Source organism: Doryrhamphus excisus, linkage group LG9, assembly GCF_037039965.1.
Source record: "Doryrhamphus excisus strain RoL-2023G ecotype Guam linkage group LG9, RoL_Dexc_Guam_v1.1, whole genome shotgun sequence".
NCBI classification, from domain to species: Eukaryota; Metazoa; Chordata; class Actinopteri; order Syngnathiformes; family Syngnathidae; genus Doryrhamphus; species Doryrhamphus excisus.
This window is the reverse complement of record NC_136365.1, coordinates 16,474,810-16,491,754: the sequence shown is the minus strand read 5'-3', so window position 1 is coordinate 16,491,754 and position 16,945 is coordinate 16,474,810. Positions and strand designations below refer to the sequence as shown.

The 16,945-nt window shown below is 40.9% G+C and overlaps 1 protein-coding gene and 9 non-coding genes across 14 annotated transcripts; 1 reads left to right on the top strand and 9 right to left on the bottom strand.

The window, feature by feature from the left end:
- Positions 1-624: 624 nt before the first annotated feature.
- pla2g6 (phospholipase A2, group VI (cytosolic, calcium-independent)) lies at positions 625-9,930 on the top strand. 5 transcript variants are annotated; one of them, XM_078793506.1, is made up of 18 exons: positions 625-722; positions 1,234-1,454; positions 1,684-1,896; positions 1,970-2,150; positions 2,685-2,872; positions 3,105-3,201; positions 3,283-3,465; positions 3,974-4,082; positions 5,407-5,523; positions 5,754-5,838; positions 6,002-6,168; positions 6,248-6,398; positions 6,652-6,788; positions 7,033-7,187; positions 7,259-7,310; positions 7,578-7,693; positions 7,779-7,852; positions 8,516-9,929. In XM_078793506.1, the coding sequence occupies exons 2-18, from the start codon at positions 1,240-1,242 to the stop codon at positions 8,661-8,663; spliced, it is 2,388 nt and encodes a 795-aa protein (XP_078649632.1). In that variant the 5' UTR covers positions 625-722; positions 1,234-1,239; the 3' UTR covers positions 8,664-9,929. The 5 variants fall into 5 exon arrangements, with proteins under 5 accessions (XP_078649632.1, XP_057901984.2, XP_078649634.1 ...); XM_058046001.2 differs by having other exon boundaries at positions 6,005-6,168; positions 8,516-9,928; XM_078793507.1 differs by lacking the exon at positions 625-722 and adding an exon at positions 753-1,107.
- A 237-nt stretch (positions 9,931-10,167) lies between these two features.
- trnac-gca (transfer RNA cysteine (anticodon GCA)) lies at positions 10,168-10,239 on the bottom strand. Its single transcript has one exon. It is a non-coding gene; the product is annotated as a tRNA-Cys (tRNA).
- Positions 10,240-10,453: 214 nt separating this feature from the next.
- Positions 10,454-10,525, bottom strand: trnac-gca (transfer RNA cysteine (anticodon GCA)). The gene has a single exon. It is a non-coding gene; the product is annotated as a tRNA-Cys (tRNA).
- A 210-nt stretch (positions 10,526-10,735) lies between these two features.
- On the bottom strand, positions 10,736-10,807 carry trnac-gca (transfer RNA cysteine (anticodon GCA)). The gene has a single exon. It is a non-coding gene; the product is annotated as a tRNA-Cys (tRNA).
- Positions 10,808-10,927: 120 nt separating this feature from the next.
- trnac-gca (transfer RNA cysteine (anticodon GCA)) lies at positions 10,928-10,999 on the bottom strand. Its single transcript has one exon. It is a non-coding gene; the product is annotated as a tRNA-Cys (tRNA).
- A 231-nt stretch (positions 11,000-11,230) lies between these two features.
- trnac-gca (transfer RNA cysteine (anticodon GCA)) lies at positions 11,231-11,302 on the bottom strand. The gene has a single exon. It is a non-coding gene; the product is annotated as a tRNA-Cys (tRNA).
- A 120-nt stretch (positions 11,303-11,422) lies between these two features.
- Positions 11,423-11,494, bottom strand: trnac-gca (transfer RNA cysteine (anticodon GCA)). The gene has a single exon. It is a non-coding gene; the product is annotated as a tRNA-Cys (tRNA).
- Positions 11,495-11,966: 472 nt separating this feature from the next.
- trnac-gca (transfer RNA cysteine (anticodon GCA)) lies at positions 11,967-12,038 on the bottom strand. Its single transcript has one exon. It is a non-coding gene; the product is annotated as a tRNA-Cys (tRNA).
- A 177-nt stretch (positions 12,039-12,215) lies between these two features.
- trnac-gca (transfer RNA cysteine (anticodon GCA)) lies at positions 12,216-12,287 on the bottom strand. Its single transcript has one exon. It is a non-coding gene; the product is annotated as a tRNA-Cys (tRNA).
- Positions 12,288-12,499: 212 nt separating this feature from the next.
- Positions 12,500-12,571, bottom strand: trnac-gca (transfer RNA cysteine (anticodon GCA)). The gene has a single exon. It is a non-coding gene; the product is annotated as a tRNA-Cys (tRNA).
- Between the last annotated feature and the right edge of the window lie 4,374 nt (positions 12,572-16,945).

The following is a 16,945-nucleotide window of genomic DNA, read 5'->3' as shown; positions in this document are numbered from 1 at the left end:
GGCAACCAGAAGACACTGTTGAGAATGCACACATGAAGAGAGCGCTCCTTTTTATGCTGACGCCATCTCGACCGAAAAAGCAGAAAAACTACATTTCAAGTTTTTAATATATTTATCCATGCCCACATTTTCTACAAATATTTTATATATTGATTTAGAATTTAGTTATGTTTTCATTACTACGATTTAGCAAAATAATCATTTGCATGATAAACCCATATTTTACTTACATACCTATTCATTTAATTTAACATTTTCTTACTTAAAAAAATACTTTTCTTCTGTTGTTCATTGTGTATTGCGCATTGCATTTTGTTTGACACGTGCTACAAGTACCATGAAGTGAAATGAATCCCAGAAACGCTCAAAAGTAATTCATTTGAATATGCATTGAAAAATGAATGGGCGTTATTTGAGTATATGCAAAAAGATGACTGATTTGTATATGAAAATATATGTAAAAATAAATGGTAATCATTTGCATTTATGTAAAAACTATCCTAAAATTAACTTTTGTAAAAATAATTATCCTGTGTGCGCCAATTTGTGTTTTAAATTGTGAATGAAATTGACATTTACGGCTTCCCATTCGCGTCTCACGTCCCGCCTACTTTGTGGCTATCGATTGCTGTGATTGGTGCATTCATGATTTCTACAAGCTTGGTTGCAGTGCGGCGGTTGTTGGTGTATCTGCTGTCAGAAGTCAAGCATCGCAGCTCGCTGTAAGTAGTTGCTAACCTCCTGCTTGTACGCCATTTAATGCAATTAGCTTGGCTTGACAAGCAACTATTTCTACTCAGTATACTCGTAGTTCATTTAGTCATTGTATAAGTGATATAAGCCGGTGTTAATAACATTTCACTGACTTGTTCGCACCGCCTATCTGGAATTACGTTGTTGCTGATATGTAATTGAAGCCGGGTGACTTGCCAGCAGAATGAATGGAGTCTCTTGTTTATCAATAATACTTCCATAATTACTCCACTGCTTTTTAATAGGAAGTGTCACTTATTATACGGAACAGCAACACAATTTTCATATGGAAAAACAAACGCTAACAGCTACATATCAGGAAAGCTACTTTAATCTGCTTTTATTACATCAAACGTATGTATAAAATGCACATATATCACTATAGTAGATTATAGGACCAGTTTCTTGCATTCACAATTGACTGTATTAAATATGAAATACCTAATTGAGAGCTGCCACTGTTTTTGTGATTCATGCCAGGTTGCAATGCAGTTCCTGGGGCGTCTTTTGGACACCGTCTCTTCTGTATCAACCCTATTCACCAACCCTTACCGGGTGAGAGATGTGCCGCTGTCCGACTATGGTGGGGGAGGAAAGGTCAAGCTGAAACAAGACGGACGTCTGGTTCTGTATAAGAATGGCCAATGCCAATCATGGGACTGTGTGCTTTTGTGCCCCGAAACGCCTACGACGGCCCTGAGGTCAGTGTGTTGCATTATTTGGCTCAGAAATGTTGATTTACTGTCCTTTTAAATTGATTCAGATTGATTTATTTACATTCAAGGTCCACTAGTAAACTGAATCATCAGCTCATCAGTTTGGCTTTGAATGCATTGATTGGGAGACTAATTTATCCAATTGATCCATGTGTCACAGTTTTACTTTGTATGAGCATATAGTATGTAAATATTGACGACTTTTTGTCACCAGGCTTTTTCAGGTGGCATCGGAGGAGGATGCCATGAACTGGTTCCCACAATACGCTCTCAAGCTCCCGCCCTTCTACGAAACACTCCCGCCAATGAAAGCAGAAACGGCACAGATGATCGTGGACTGCCTCCGCAACCACCCGGATTGGAGCGCCGCTCACATCGCGGTGGATACGGGGCTAAGGGAGTGCCTCAAGCATAACTATGTCCAAAGGTTATTGAGACAGGTTATTGCTGGTTTTGATTCACGTGGACTTTTAAATAAATGAAACAATTTGTGATTGCAGTCAGATCAACGCTCGGGACGTGCTGGGTCAGACACCGCTGCACCTGGCGTGCGAACGAAGCGACTCGGTGTGTGTGAAGGAGCTGCTGGACGAGAGCCAGGCTCGCACGGACATCAGAGACCACCAAGGAGACACGCCCATGCACTTTGCTGCCAAGCAGGACTCCCCTGTCATCGTCCAGGTTGTTTACTGTTTGTGTATCACTATTAAATGACATAAGGAAACAAAAGCACTTTTTTTGATAGGAACCAAAAATTTTAAAGAGCTAAATCCACCCTAATACATTTGGACAAAGAGAGTTCTCTTTAATGGATACCTCCTTATAGAACATGTCTTCACTGTCTTCAGATTTATGGTGTATTCTCAAGCTTCTTTAAACAACTAAACACAACCTACCTTGTTTAAATGAGAGGGAAAAAAACTGATTCCGATTTTTTTTCGTCAATTCGGAATGTAATTAATTTACTATCTACCAATATGTTTTGTAGGTATATTCTACCATATACTATACAACAAACCTTGCTGTTGTTTTTAACTTAAAATTGAGCCACTTTAAACACTACATTGTAAAATCCTTTACGTTTCCACTGCTTGTAAGACAAACCAACTACACAATATAACTCCAGCCCATCTACTTCCACATGAACTAAATGCTTCATGATGAAAAATCAATACATTAGTTAATGTTTCCCAACCCTTCTGTTCCTTCACTCAGGTCCTGTGCTCGCGGTTGTGCTCCGGGGTGGACGAACTCAATAACAACGGGGAGACACCACTCCACGTATCCTGCCGTCTGGGCAGGGTGGAGGCCGTCAAAGCTCTCCTGGGGGGCGGGGCTAAATGCAATGTCCTGGGCGGAGTCGGCTACCCAATCCACACCGCCATGAAGTATAGCGAGAAGGGGTGAGACAAGGACGAAAGATGCTTACGTCAAACACAACTACTACTTCCACGTTCTCATGCCATCATACAGCTTTTATTAACTCTACAAGCAGTTTTAACACTGATAGATATGTATTTGAATTATGAGATTTTTGTGTAATTTTAGAGGTATGTTTGGCAGAAATTACTCTGAATTTCTATTTATCACACATCTATCTAATCTGCATCTATCTTTGCCGTGTATCTCTGTCAGCTGTGCAGAAGAGGTCCTGAATGCGGATCCTGACCAGTTGCATGCTGAAGACTCGCTGTATGGAGGCACACCCCTCCACTGGGCAAAAACAGCCGAGGTGAGGAACATCGCACCGTCAGTATGATGGTTATCACCTTAAACAGCTTGACTTTCATGCACTTCATAAACTCTCTTACAGATGTGTCGCATGCTGCTGGAGAAGGACTGCGCCATCAACTACCTCAGCAAGACTGGCGAGACCGCCCTCCACGTTTTGACCAGGAAGGGTCGCTTTGAGGCGGCCATGATTCTACTCACCCACGGCGCCAACGCCAACCTGAAGGGGCAGGACGGCAACACGGCGTTGCATCTAGCCATGAAGGTGCAAAGCCAAATGTTTGTCTGCTTGTCTCTGAATCCTACAAAGGTACACTAACTAGAACAGGGGTCTGCAACCTGTGGTTCCTGCCTGCTTTGGAGCTGCATGCAGTTCTTCCCCATCCTTGTTGTCGCCAAGCTTGGTGATTTTTTTTCGTTTTACACCAAAGTCAAGGCAATGTGGATTTCTTTGCCGAAAACTGATATGTTCCGATGCCGATATCAGCCGATATCGATATGTGTAACATGACATATATCCCGTAGTGGAATGAACACATATATGTTGTATACAGCATTTTTGTAATATCGGTTTTCATAATCGGGAAAAAAAAATTGATACCGATATCACATTTTTATGCTGATATCAGGCCAATAATTATCAGACATCCCTAATTACAACCTTTAAAAGTTAATAAGCTGTGTAATGTTTTGCGGCTCCAGACTATTTTTCTTGAGGAAAGAATGTCTCTTTTGATAAAGACCCCTGAACTAGAATGTCCATGTTGAAATAGATGGATCACATGGAATTGATCAAAGCTCTGATTGTCTTCGGGGCCGATGTGGAGATCCACAATGACTTGGGAGAAACGCCGGGACTGATCGCTGCTCGCACTAGCAAAGGTACGAGTTATTAACAATGACATGTATATTCACATTCATAGTAACACGCATCCTGTGTACTAACAATACTAGCTAGTTTATAACCATGTTCAAAGCTTGTGACGCATCCTTTAGTTCAGATATACTACTAATCATTTAACGAGGCAACGGTAGCTTTTTCTTTTCTAGGCAGGAGCCTATCAAAAGTTATAAGGGAACTCACAACGATGTTGTCAACCCGTCGGTAATCGCAGGAGGTCATGACTCAACATAACAGTCTTACTCATGATGTCATCTTAGATGGAAGGCTAAAATCATCACATCAACACTCAAAAGGTAGCTAAATATACAATACAAGTACCAATATGAGTTTAAAGTAAAAAAAACAAAACAACTTTTTAAACTCCAGTGACTCATTCAGTTGCCCGTGTCCACCAGAGAGAGCCAACATACTGATCTGCAGGGAAGAAATGCACTATAGGAAGAAGTTAAACTAGTTGCTTTTTATTTTAAAGTTGTATTGATACTTGTGTTAAGTTGCTGTGTGATGATTTCAGCCTTCTATCTAAGATGGCACCGTCAGTCAATTTTTTGTGGGTTTTCACATGGCTCATGATCGCCTCCTGCCAAATAAAGAGCTCCCTGGTTTGTTTGTTTGGCATTTTATTTCAAGCAAAAAAAACAAAAAAAAAAACCAAATTAAATGCACTGTCGCAAACATACAACAAGATACACATAAATCAGCACAATCAAGACCACAAGAGTCTTGAGCAAGAATAAATAATATATAACACATTGAAAGCTTGAAATGGAGTAGGAAGAAGTAAAACTTATTAAATCCCACCCCAATATCTATAGGGTAATTCAATGGAAACCAAAAGTAGCTTTTTTTCCCTTTCTCCTTTCTTCCTAGTGATACCTCAGCATTTATTAATATTTATACATGTGAAGGGATTTCTAATACCAGCCGTAGTAATACAAATACTTAAATGGTAGACAACACATGATACACAGCTAATACCATCAATGACACCACAATATCCCAATTTATGACGTAAACATGTGTGGCTTATAGTCTGTAGCAGCTTAAATACAGTATGTACAAATCTGTTTTTTTCTCTAAATTTAGTGGGTGCGTCTTATACACCAGAAATTATGGTATGTTAATTATTTTTAATGGGTTTATGTCATTACTTGAAGGCTTTTAAAGTATGTGATACCGTTCCCATGTGCCGATGTATTTACTATGCACTGTTTCTGCAACATGCATGACATTTCTGTATTTCTGCTTCCTGTGGTGTGGTGGTGCATGTCTACCTAAAATTGCATGTTGCTTTAAAAAAAGGTCCCAATAGGAAGATACTGCTGGACATGCTGTGTAGTGTAGGTGTGCAACGCTGCCTGCCTCCCACCCCTGGCAGCCTCCCCCCGCTGTCCAACAAGGCTGTAGCGCTGGGCATAGGTAATACTGCCGTACTTGGTCTTCTACTACCCCTTCATGAAATTCTCATTTTATTGTATTTGGCTGTTGTGTATTTCCTGATGATGGCTTTCACAATGTTAAATGAATCAAAACAAGTAGAAACTATTTTGGTTAAATCAAAACGGGGATTGTGGTGTTACCCTCCCTTTTCCTATTTCCTGTCTTTGTGCTTTGGCGCCCCACTAAAGTCTGTTCCGATTGGCTAACAGGCTTTGAGGACCTTATGCACATGGGAGCTGCCATCACCGCAATAAACACAGGTACATCACAAGTGGACGGTACCAACAAACAGAGGTGCGTGTTAGATTTTTAATGAATAACCAACATGAATAAGTAAAGTGGAACCACTAATAATAAATATTACAGTATAGAGATTAAGAAGTAGAAAAAAGATTGTGGCTTGCCTTAAAAGGCATACCTTTTCCTAATGTAAATATGAGCTCTTTCCTCTCCTTAGCAGGATGGATAGACTGCTGTGTCTGGATGGAGGAGGCATCAAAGGCCTGGTTCTGATCCAGATGCTTATCGCCTTGGAGAAAGAAGCCGGCCGCCCCACAAGAGAACTCTTCGACTGGGTGGCTGGCACCAGCACCGGCGGAATCCTGGCCCTGGCTATAATCCACGGTTTGTGGTTTCACTTAGCACCTCATTTTCGCTCATAATTCAAGGCTAAGATAATGATAACTGTGCTCCAAACGTGCAGGAAAGTCCATGGAGTACCTCCGCTGCTTGTACTTCAGGATGAAGGAGCAGGTGTTCAAAGGGTCTCGCCCCTACGAGTCTGCCCCTCTGGAGGACTTCCTGAAGAAAGAATTTGGGGAGAACACCAAAATGACAGATGTCCAGTACCCCAGGTATTGTTGTGTCATACTGGTTGTTAGAGTTAGTAACACGTGTTGATTGTGGTTGACATTTGGGGCATATATCTATATTTTAAAAAAACCTTAAACTATATTAGGAAAGCAGGAAGTGAACAAATGTAACAGTTACTGATTGTAAAAGTGAACTGAACTTTGAACTGATTATGTGATGCACTCAATTGTAATCTGATGCATGTTGAAATGAAATAAAACCATTACCATATATTTACAAAAATGTCTTCCACAGGGTGATGGTAACCAGTGTTCTAGCAGACCGCCACCCAGGAGAGCTCCACATCTTCAGGAACTACGACCCACCCTCCGTCCAAAGAGAGCCCCCCTACGCCACTACAGCCACTTTCAAACCTCTCACCATCCCACAAGGTAGGAAACGCTCTCCCGTTCTGCTTGTGCTACCTGTGCCTTGCGTGGATGCGCGTATGTGTGTGCATTGTGTGCCAGCCATATTGTTGTTCCAGGATGGGAGGATGAGGATGTGTTGCTAGTAGGATACACAGTGGAGCCGGCCAATAAGCGTAGAAAGGTGACGGATGAAGGTGTGTGTATGCTTGACATCCAAGCACCTGACAGACTATTATTGTGTTTTTCTGTTTTCTTTTTAAATAAGAGCAACTTGTATGGCGAGCTGCCCGGTCCAGCGGTGCCGCCCCCACATACTTCCGCCCAATGGGACGCTTCCTGGACGGTGGGCTGTTGGCCAACAACCCCACGCTAGATGCCATGTCAGAGATCCATCAGTATTACAAAGTTATAAAAGCAGAGGTGATGCACCTTTTCTTTAAAAGCACATTTGAGTGTTAAATACGTACAATCTCACATCTCTTGCTTCTCAGGGCGACGGAGTTGAAATCAAGAAGCTTGGTCTTGTTGTTTCCCTTGGCACTGGTAAGACCCTCACTTCAGATCCAAAACAAGCGCTGCATAAAATTTCATGTATTTTACACAGATAACTAGACATGCATGGGTGGAGATAACCTCATCGTGATTCTCCAGACATTTTCTGGGTAAATTTAAAAAAAATATGTCCCAGGATCAAACTGTACCCATCATAAAACCTTGTTTAACCAAAGTATTTTAAAGCATTTTTACCAAAGCACAACAGGCAAGTTTATTTCGTACACTGTCTAATAATATTATCCCCTATCTTGATAGGGAAGCCTCCCCAAGTTGCGGTGAGTTCCGTAGACGTTTTCCGACCCTCGAACCCTCTGGAGCTGGCCAAAAGCATCGTGGGAGCAAAGGAGCTGGGCAAGATGCTGGTGGACTGTGTGGGTGTTAGGACTTAATCGCAAGTGTAAACACTTGATACAAGTCTGTATCATCAACCAACATCATCTCTATCTGCTTGGACAGTGTACCGACTCAGATGGCTGTGCAGTGGACAGAGCCAGAGCCTGGTGTGAAATGACAGACATTGTCTACCACAGGTATGCTACAAGACTACAGCCATTCAGTCACTTTCATCTACTGTTCTTCAAAATGTCACCAAATTGTGTAGTAGTGTCCTGGAAAAATGAGTGAATTCTAGGTTTATTGTAATAGTGAATCATAATATACCCTATGTTCTGTGTATTGTTTTTATATTGCATGGGGGCCCTAAAGTTTATATTGTCAAATTGTTGGCCACTACCTCTGCACGGTGATTGAGTTGTTAGCATGCAGGCCACACAGCTAGGAGACCCAAGTTCGATTCCTGCCATGTCTGTGTGGAGTTTGCATGTTCTCCCCGTGCATGCGTGGGTTTTCTCCGGGTACTCCGGTTTCCTCCCACATTCCAAAAACATGCTAGGTTAATTGGCCACTCCAAATTGTCCATAGGTATGAATGTGAGTGTGAATGGTTGTTTGTCTATATGTGCCCTGTGATTGGCTGGCGACTAGTCCAGAGTGTACCCCGCCTTTCGCCCGAAGACAGCTAGGATAGGCTCCAGGACCCCTGTGACCCTCGTGAGGATAAGTGGTGAATGAATGAATGTTTGCCAATGTCCTCCACTGCCTGCTATCAATGAATGCCAATGAATCCAATACAATACAGTAGTCACATCTGTATTTTTGTGAGTAACTGTGTGTCATTTGTCACCTCACCTGCAGACTGAGCCCACAGCTTTCTCAGGAGGTGATGCTGGATGAAGTCAGTGACGCCGTTCTGGTGGACATGCTGTGGGAAACTCAGTTGTACCTTTACGAGAAGAGGGACGTGCTGCAATCCCTTGCCAAAGCGCTACTCTTGGAGAACTAAAAAAAAAAAAGGACGCAGACATACTCATGAGGGATCATTGAGAGATCACAGGCATGTTTTGAAGGTCTTCACTCTGAAAGTTCAGCTTCTGCAGGTATGTGACTGGTGTACTGGTGTAGTATCAAACCTGCGAAAAATAAGCTTGCCTAACAACAGGTCGCACCTTCCATTCTTAATAGTTTTGTGCGTGCAATGTTTGATTTATCACATTAATATTCCTCTTATCCATTGTGATGTCATCTTGACAAAATATGATGCTGCTTGTGTGATGATGAGGAGGAGGAAGCAGCCTTTTTCCACTTGATCTCCACATGTTATTATTTACTGACTTCAGGTTCAAGTTGTCTTTATGACCCTTGTACCACTATGTACCTCATTTTACCTGATGTTATCTTTTATTGACTATATGTTTATTATTCTGGTCGGCGCTTGAACTACATCATACTGAGGGGTGTTTGAAACATTTTGGTGACCTGCAGCTAAAATGTTGAAACTAATTGTCGTTGTCTTTAGTTTACTTGAGTGTTAATACAATGTAAATCCAATCTGTAAAGACAGGGTGTTTTAATGAAGTTTTTGGGAATGAATTTCTTTAGATTGTATAGATGGACACAAAAGGATACTTCAGTTACCAACTTACTTGAAAGTCAAGCATAAGATCAACTGGACACAAGCTACTTTATTATTCCATTTTGTATACTTGGATATTTAAAAAGCACATATTCGGTATTATTGAATTTTAATGTTGAATATCCAATAAAAATACATTTATGTCAAATAGAAATGACAGAGTCTGGCATGACTTGAGCACATTTCATTTCATGTTCATGTTGTTTACTAAAGGAAAATACTAATTATGGCTATTTGGAATCAAACCATAGATAAATAAAGGTATATGTACTTAAACAATGTAAAATGTTTTTAATGTGGTACTAATTTTATCTATTATACTGCATTATTTGTTTCAAACTTCAACAATAAAATATGTCATAAAAACAGAAGGTCTGCTTTAAAATATGTACTTTAAACAAAGCGAATTTAGAGGTCACAGTAAAAAGTACATCAAAAATATTTGGGATACCATACTTGGAGTGTATAGTTTGTTGTGATGTTTTCTCCCCTGCAGATGGCACCAGTGATCAATATTCTCAGTCCTGTCCTGAGTGCAATAAAACCCCAATGGTGTGGATGTACTGTATGCTGCTGTGGATTTCTGTAGATTATTTGTCAAAAAAAGGCTTTGAGCATAACACTAACCCAGATGTGAACTGGGGACCTCTTTATCTGCAGTTAAATGCGTGTGTGGATTAACTGTGCATGAATTGTGTGGGGACTGGAACTTTCCTCAAGTGAATATTAGAATTTGGACTACCCCTCAAATGGGATTTCGGACAGAAGAGAATACATTTCTGCGATTTTAACTACAAAATTGTTAATCAGCAGTTAAAGAACTTCATAGTCACAGGTAGCCTTGTTTGAAGTAGACTATGGGAGAACGCTAAGAAGGGGGCACCCAGATCTAAACTGGGGACCTCTTGATCTGCAGTCAAATGCTCTGCCACTGAGCTACACCCCCCCGTGACTGATGTAGAAAAGATTGTGCAGGAATTGTGTGGGGAGTGGAACAGTCCTCAAGAGAATATTAGAAATTGGACGACCCCTCAAATGGGATTTTGGACAAAAGAGAAGAAATTTCTGCGATTTGAATTACAAAATTGTTGATCGGCAGTTAAAGGACTTCAAAAACACAGGTAGCCGTGTTTGAGGTGGACTACGGGAGAACACTTATAAGGGGGCACCCAGATTTGAACTGGGGACCTCTTGATCTGCAGTCAAATGCTCTTCCACTGAGCTACACCCCCCATGCTCTGTGTTTATTAATTGTGCATAAATGATGTGGAGACTGGAACATTCCTCAAGATAATTTTAGAATTTGGACGACCCCTCAAATGGGATTTCGGACAGAAGAGAAGAAATTTCTGTGATTAATTTGAACTACAGAATTCTTTATCGGCACTTGAAGGACTTGAAAGGCACAGGTGCTTGAGGTGGACTATGGGAGAATACTTAGAAGGGGGCACCCAGATTTGAACTGGGGACCTCTTGATCTGCAGTCAAATGCTCTTCCACTGAGCTACACCCCCCATGACTTGTGTTGAAAATTGTGCATGAATTGTGTGGGGACTGGAACATTCTTCAGAAAAATATACAGAAAACTGGACAGAAGAAAAACTTCTGAAGTGGACTATGGGAGAACACTGAGAAGGGGGCACCCAGATTTGAACTGGGGACCTCTTGATCTGCAGTCAAATGCTCTTCCACTGAGCTACACCCCCCATGACTTGTGTTGTCCACTGAGCTACACCCCCCATTTTGACTGCTATATTAATTGTGCATGAATTGTGTGGAGACTGGAACATTCCTCAAGAGAATATTAGAGAACACTAAGAAGGGGGTACCCAGGTTTGAACTGCAGACGTCTTGATCGGCAGTTCAAAGACTTCAAAGATGCAGGTAGCTTTGTTTGAACTGGACTATCCCTCAGTGGGTACGGGAGAACACTAAGAAGGGGGCACCCAGATTTGAACTGGGGACCTCTTGATCTGCAGTCAAATGCTCTTCCACTGAGCTACACCCCCCGTGACTTGTGTTGAAAATTGTGCATGAATTGTGTGGGGACTGGAACATTCCTCAGAAAAATATACAGAAAATTGGACAGAAGAAAAACTTCTAAAGTGGACTATGGGAGAACACTGAGAAGGGGGCACCCAGATTTGAACTGGGGACCTCTTGATCTGCAGTCAAATGCTCTTCCACTGAGCTACACCCCCCATTTTGACTGCTATATTAATTGTGCATGAATTGTGTGGAGACTGGAACATTCCTCAAGAGAATATTAGAGAACACTAAGAAGGGGGTACCCAGGTTTGAACTGCAGACGTCTTGATCGGCAGTTCAAAGACTTCAAAGATGCAGGTAGCTTTGTTTGAACTGGACTATCCCTCAGTGGGTACGGGAGAACACTAAGAAGGGGGCACCCAGATTTGAACTGGGGACCACTGGATCTGCATTGAAATGCTCTGCCACTGACTTACACTGCTATGGAAGAGTTTTGGTTGGATTCGAACATCCACCAAAAAGCGCTATCTGAAAGACACAGGACTGTCCCTTTCAGGGTATGGGAGTGCCCAGATTTGAATCGGAGACAATGAAATGCGATCATCTACCAAAAAGGTTTATCTGAAAGACAGATTGCTTTGTGGTGCTGGACTATCCCTTAAAGGGTATGGGAGAACACATGGAAGGGGGCACCCAGATTTGAACTGGGGACCTCTTGATCTGCAGTCAAATGCTCTTCCACTGAGCTACACCCCCCACGTTTTATTAATTGTGCATGAATTGTGTGGGGACTGGAACATTTCTCAAGCGAACATTAGAAATTGGACAAAAGAAATTTCTGCGATTTGAACTACAATATTGTTGATTGACAGTTGAAAGACTTCTAAGTCACAGGTAGCCTTGTTTGAGGTGGACTATGGGAGAACACTAAGAAGGGGGCACCCAGATTTGAACTGGGGACCTCTTGATCTGCAGTCAAATGCTCTTCCACTGAGCTACACCCCCCACGTCTGTGGTGGATTAATTGTGCATGAATTGTGTGGGGATTGGAACATTCCGTAAGACAATATTAGAAATTGGACCGTCCCTCAAATGGAATTTCGGACAGAAGAGAAGAAATTTCTGCGATTTGAACGACAGAACTGTTGATTGGCAGTTAAAGGACTTCAAAGGCACAGGTAGCCTTGTTTCAGGTGGACTATGGGAGAACTATAAGAAGGGGGCACCCAGATTTGAACTGGGGACCCTTTGATCTGCAGTCAAATGCTCTTCCACTGAGCTACACCCCCCCATGTTTTGTGTAGAAAACATTTTGCATGAATTGTGTTGGGACTGGAACATTCCTCAAGAGAATATTTGAAATTGGACGACCCCTCAAATGAGATTTCGGACAGAAGAGAAGACATTTCTGCGATTTGAACTACAGAATTGTTGATTGGCAGTTAAAGGCCTGCATCAGATTACAATTGAATGCATCACATAATCAGTTCACAGTTCCATATGTCCAAAAGGAGTAGGAAGAAGCAAAGCTTATTAAATCCTACCCCTCCATCTGGTACTTTTACAATCAGTAACTGTTACATTTGTTCACTTCCTGCTTTCCTAATATAATTTAAGTTTTTTTATTTATTTCATTAATTTATATTTTTATTTATTTTGTATTTATTTATTTATTTATTTTTTATAACGTACAGAAGCCTTATGCATTATTTTAGCTGTTTGAAGATGAACTATATCAGCAAGTTTAAGTAAGTTTAAGATTTTAGAAATAAGGAGTTAGTATGTTCGCTGTAGGCGGCATTATGAATTATCCTAACTGACTGATTTGTGTGGATTAATTTTGTGACTTTAACATTCCTCCAGAATATTTGATTATCACTCAGAAAATGGTATGGGACCACAGAGAAGGGAGTTTCGGAGACTTCTCCATCTGCAGGGAAATGCTCTGCCCCTGATTTACACCCCCCTCCCCACTATAAATATTTAAGACGAGGGTGTCCTTGTTTGAGCTGGACTATCCTGAAACCGAAACAAGAAGGGGTCACCCGGATTTGAACTGGGAACCTGAGCTCCACAGCTTTGTATGGTCCTTCCTTGTATGGTCCTTGATGTGTATCAAAGTGAGAGTATGGCGCTAAACGGAAGCTTCCTCCTTCATCTGGAAAAAAAAGTGTGGTCATCAACTCATTGAGTGAGCGAGTGTGTGTGAAAACACTGCCCCCCCCCTCCATTATCCTCCTTTTACAGACAGCATTGCATTGTTCCAGAGCCAAAAGCACCACATCGGCCCTCCCAACAACGCCCCAGTACATCCTCTTCTCCCGGCACTGCCACAATGAGGCAGAAATCCTCCCTTTTTTTCCCAGCGTGCTAATAATTGGCCTGAGAGCTTTACTAATTGGTCTCTTTTGAGCAGTGGACAATGCGGATATAAGCGAAGACAGTTCTCAGTTTGTTCTACTTGTTAAATGGATACTTTGTTGATGTACAGTACAAGAGAAATTCACTGGTATTACGTTGAAGGTATTGTTGCAGAATAATTAATGAGTAAACAAATCTAATGTATGCTAGCAGGCCACTTCCTTCCTCATTTATGGTAGATCGTGTAAGACAGGGGTCTCAAACTCAATTTACCTGGGGGGACACTGAAGCTAGAGTCTGCGCAAGGCTGGGCCGCATCAGGTTTTCCAAAAAAAAAACAAAAAAACGCATGTATTAAAAACAGAAAAATATACAAACTTTTTCAGTGCTTTGGTTCCGATTTTCTACAATAAAAGCTCTGATAAAACATTCCACTGTTCTCAAATATCTTCATTTTAATTTTTCTGCACAAAATAACATGAAAAATAAATAAACAAATCAAGAATAAAGAAAATCAATCAATCAGTAATAAATAAATATAATAATAATAATAAAACGGCAAATAATAAAAACTTAAGAAACCACATATAGTTGGTGGGTAGACAAATATTTTTTTTCTGATTAAAATGAACAAAGCATTATTAGAGCCCTGTAGACATGACAAAACACGACTATAGTCACATTTATACTCTTTTTATTTACAACATATTGCGCAACTGCAGGGTCTTGAGACACATGCTAACTCGCAAACTAGAGAGCTAGCGACCTAAACGGTAGCCTTCAAGTTATTTCCTTTAAACTTTAGCCAAAAACTTACCACTTCCACACGGATAGGGAGGATAACTATTAACAGTTATTTAACCTTTAACATGAACATTAATCAAACGTAATAATTTTTTCTGGGTACATGATACCATACAGCATCCATATCAAACTTGCGCGGGCTGCACTAACATTAAACTTTCATATCAAGGCGGGGGCCTCAAACTAGTGTCCTACGGGCCATATTTGGCACGCTTTGTCCTCCATTGTTTGTTAGCACAAATTGTTTCAAGTAATGCAATGTTTATTTTGCAGTTTGAATTCATCCTATAAATGACAAAATGAGAACAATTCTTGTTTATATAAATGTGAATGTGGGCTGCACGGCGGACGAGTGGTTAGCATGCAGGGTGGGCATCAATTCCACCCTCAGCCATCTCTATGTGGAATTTGCATGTTCTCCCTGTGCGTGCGTGGGTTTTCTCCGGGTACTCCGGTTTCCTCCCACATTCCAAAAACATGCTAGGTTAATTAGCGACTCCAAATTGTCCATAGGTATGAATGTGAGTGTGAATGGTTGTTTGTCTATATGTGCCCTGTGATTGGCTGGCCACCAGTCCAGGGTGTACCCCGCCTCTCACCTGAAGACAGCTGGGATAGGCTCCAGCATGACCCTCGTGAGGATAAATGGTAGAAAATGAATGAATGTGAGGCACAGTGTTGCCTCTTAACAAGACCAAATAAAGTCTTGTGATGCTAGTGGCCTCTAGCCCGTGTGTGTGTGTGTGTGGGGGGGGGGGGGCTAACTTATCAGTAAATAACAATGACAAATTCACACTTGGCCACTCACCAAACATTCATGAATCACACCATAGCTTCTGAGTGGTGTCAAATCTTATTTATGTTCTTTTTGTGAGGCAATTCCACCCCCGCACCCTGATCGTAAATGTTTTTTTATCCAGTCTTATTGTCATTGAATTAAATTTTACTGCTTTTACTTTGATACACCCTCACTTTTTTTTCATTCTGTGGCGACTCCTAAAAATATTCCTGTACTCTTAACCTATGGGTGCCAAACCCCCCACCATTACTGTATGCTGATCTGACTCATACCCCACGCCTCAATAAAGTTAGGTTGTTTTTTTGTGATCCTTTTAGTATCTGAGAACATTTTTTACATTATCTTTAGATATATATTAATTTACTTATAACAGTGTTTTAATAGTTATGAGTGTAACATTGTACATACATACAGTGTGTATCATAAGAATTACTGAACAAAACCATCAAGTGCTAATAATGTTAATAATGTTTTTTTTAGTGTGCTTCATTTTCATGTTTCTGGTTTAGGCTGTGCTCCTGTCAACTCTCCCTGTCCTTTCTCTGCTGTGTCGGGCAGCGCCAAGATAGTGATTGTCATCGGAATATACCGCATTTTTAATTGAGTATACAAATGATTGTGATTGTTTTATATAATGTATAACAACCATTAAAAGTCTTGAGGCTCAGCAGCTTGAGAAAATAAAGAAAAATATTAATTTAAGTCAGAATGAATTGATGTTTACTTTTTATAGCGAGAGAGATGACAGGTGAGCAGAAAACACACACAAAATATCCAGATTGTTTCATATAATGAATCACAGTCATTAAAAGTCTTAACACCTCAGGCGAGGCTTGAAGGTCAGCAGCTTGGGAAAATAAAGAAAAATATTAATTTAAGTCAGAATGAAAATGAATTAATGTTTACTTTTTATAGCGAGAGAGATGACAGGTGAGCAGAAAACACACACAAAATATCCAGTTTTGGAGTAGGAGAGGACCCAGTTGTCTTTTCTGAAAAAGCCCTAATTAGGCATTTTGTTGTCGAGAAGAGAAAATACTGGAGTTTATTCAACTGATGCTTCACATAAAAACACAAGAATTACTGAACAAAACCATCAAGTGCTAATAATATTAGTCTTTTAAATGACACTGAGTCTGGATTTATTAACATACTAGCTAGTATGATCCAAATAAAATGATGAACAATGAACAAAGTGAGCCAAAGACACATAAACAATGTACAGTATGTTGAGTCTTCTCTCTCTCCTTGTGGTGTCACGCTTGATCCTCCTCCTGACAGCAGGAAGGTGATGGTCCAGAGAAGGACACAAGAACGATTGGGGTGCATCATACAAACAAAGTGTGAAGACGCAGGAAGTGACAGCGCTGGTCAGCGCTGCCATTCAAGGTCTGAATTGCTTGTGACCCACTTCCCCTTCACTACTTTTTCACTCCTCGTCCTTCCCTTTCTATCACAACATCACGTCGGATTAACTGTGTGTGTGTGTGTGTGGATGACAAATAGAAGGAGACAAAGAGAGCCTAAATGTGTACGTGCGTGTTTCAATGCTTGAGGCTGGATTTCCAGATTCCAGCACTGCTTTCTTAAGCTTTCGCCCTTTAAAGTCTGATTTAACAGTCCATCAACTGTTTTCTTCAATGCAAACTACTGCTTCTTCGCCTGCTTTTTGATATTATAATACATTTTTTTGGACAAT

Coding starts and splice junctions, on each gene's coding strand:
- pla2g6 (XM_078793506.1), top strand. CDS start 1,240: ATGCAGTTCCTGGGGCGTCTTTTGGACACCGTCTCTTCTGTATCAACC. Junction 7,188..7,258: donor ACAAAGTTATAAAAGCAGAG/GTGATGCACCTT, acceptor CTTGCTTCTCAG/GGCGACGGAGTTGAAATCAA. Junction 7,311..7,577: donor TGTTGTTTCCCTTGGCACTG/GTAAGACCCTCA, acceptor CTATCTTGATAG/GGAAGCCTCCCCAAGTTGCG.